The sequence below is a fragment of the Octopus bimaculoides genome, chromosome 19, assembly GCF_001194135.2.
Source record: "Octopus bimaculoides isolate UCB-OBI-ISO-001 chromosome 19, ASM119413v2, whole genome shotgun sequence".
NCBI classification, from domain to species: Eukaryota; Metazoa; Mollusca; class Cephalopoda; order Octopoda; family Octopodidae; genus Octopus; species Octopus bimaculoides.
Window position 1 is genome coordinate 52564571 of NC_068999.1, and position 1889 is coordinate 52566459.

Sequence of the window (1889 nt, forward strand, 5' to 3'; positions counted from 1 at the left end):
ATATATATATATATATATATATATATATACACACACACATAGGTATGTATATACCTATGTGAGTGCGTTTTTGTGTTTGATAGCTGGTATTGGTTTTTTCATATCCTTTGTAACTTTAACGAAAGAACCAATTGAATAAGTACTGGGTCTAAAAAAAAAAGCTTCGGGGCAGTACCTCAGCATGGCTACAATCCAATAACTGAGGCAAGCAAAAAGTGAAAAGATAAAAATATATAGTAAGCTAATCACTATGAGGACAGCTGGTAATAACAAAAGTCAATACTTCCACTGATGATGCCTTATAAACAGAAATGCTTTGAGTTGTCTTCCTTGCTTGCTTGCACAAAGGCTAATGTTTTCTCACCTCTAATATATTTTACTGGAAAAGGTTTTTCTTCAGAGTAATACATGATTTTCTTTCTTTCACTCTATTATTTAATATTTCTTTTTGTGAGAGTAAGTTACCAATTAAGCTGGGTGCCGCTTAGTTTTTGTAATCAAAGCTTAAACAGTTTAAATTGTCACATAAAAAAAAAAGACTTTTGTTGGATTTTCAACAGTTTCCATGATCTTGCATTATCATTATCTTCCATGATCATTGTCTAACTTCTAATTGATTCGATCAGGTAATCTCTGATAAGTTAGATTGTGTAACCTTTGATAAAATTCTATTTTATATATAAAAAGAAAGTAAAATGTTATGCTTTTTACTCACCTTTTTTCTTCTTTTCTTCCCACCTACCCAGATATTGATATATTAAAACCAAATTCAAGTATATAATCGTGTCTAAATGGCAAAGATTATAACATCAGAGAAAGGTTAAAAAGACCTCAGCAAGATATGAAATGTTTTTTCAGCTGAGAAATTATTTTACTCATTCATAAAAGATTTTCAGTGTCACTTGGTTTAAATCAGAAACACCATTTGAAGACCAGGGATGAAGGTCATGAAATATGTTCATCAAGCCTACCAAATAACATCCAGATGTTTGAGCAAAAAAAGTGGATGACATGAATACTATTGCACATTAGATAGTGATTTCATTTCATCAAACAAAAATATCTTTTTCTATAAATATAACTGGTTGTTTTGTGCCTTTTATCTTAACCATCACAGTAGCTTTTCTTTTCTATTTATTTTAAAACAAATAGGCTAGAAATTGCTTAATTATAAAATATTACTCTTTTTTTTTTTCCTGTTTTTAATATTTCAGATTTTCATTAAATTCAAAATGGTTAAAATTGAAGATTGTTGCCAAAATTGTGGTCAGGTGTCAGCTCTTTATCAATGTTATCGGTGCAAAATGGTTTCCTATTGTTCCAAAAATTGTGAAAGAAAGCACAAAAAAGAACATAGCAGAGTGTGTTTTACTCCTCAAACTACACTGAATCAAATAAATCCATTGACTGAATCAGAAGTAACATGTTCCAATAATAAAAAAAAATCAAATAATGAAAAAACAGATAATAAAAAAGAGTGTTTAAAAGACAGTTCCAATGGTAAAACAGAAAACTTGTGTGAAACATGTTTTAGAACTAATATTCCTTTAAAGAAATGTTCTAAGTGCAAAACAACTTACTACTGCTCAACTGACTGCCAGAAATATGATTGGTCAACACATAAAAGCAATTGTAAGGTTCCAGAAATGAATACTGAGGTGAAGTATGAGAAGGAGAGTGGCCATGAGTATAGCAAGGAGAGAAGTAACAAAAAAGATCCAGTGAAGGAGAACAGTGTGAGCGTAGATGATGGGGATGGTAGTGATCCAGTGAAGGAGAGCAGTGTGAGCGTAGATGATGAAGATGGTATTGAAGTAGACAGCAAGGTAGGCAGTAAGAATAAAAAGAAAAGAAATAGAAGAAAAAAGCGTAAGAATGTCAACAGTGTC

General features: G+C 31.1%; 1 protein-coding gene across 1 annotated transcript in view; it reads left to right on the plus strand.

The window, feature by feature from the left end:
• Nucleotides 1-1889, plus strand: part of LOC106876475 (uncharacterized) — a 17020-nt gene that overhangs the window by 6247 nt on the left and 8884 nt on the right. Inside the window, exon 2 of the mRNA XM_014925038.2 lies at nucleotides 1215-1886. Coding sequence (XP_014780524.2) covers nucleotides 1215-1886 — 672 coding nt within the window. The remainder of the gene's footprint in view (nucleotides 1-1214; nucleotides 1887-1889) is intronic.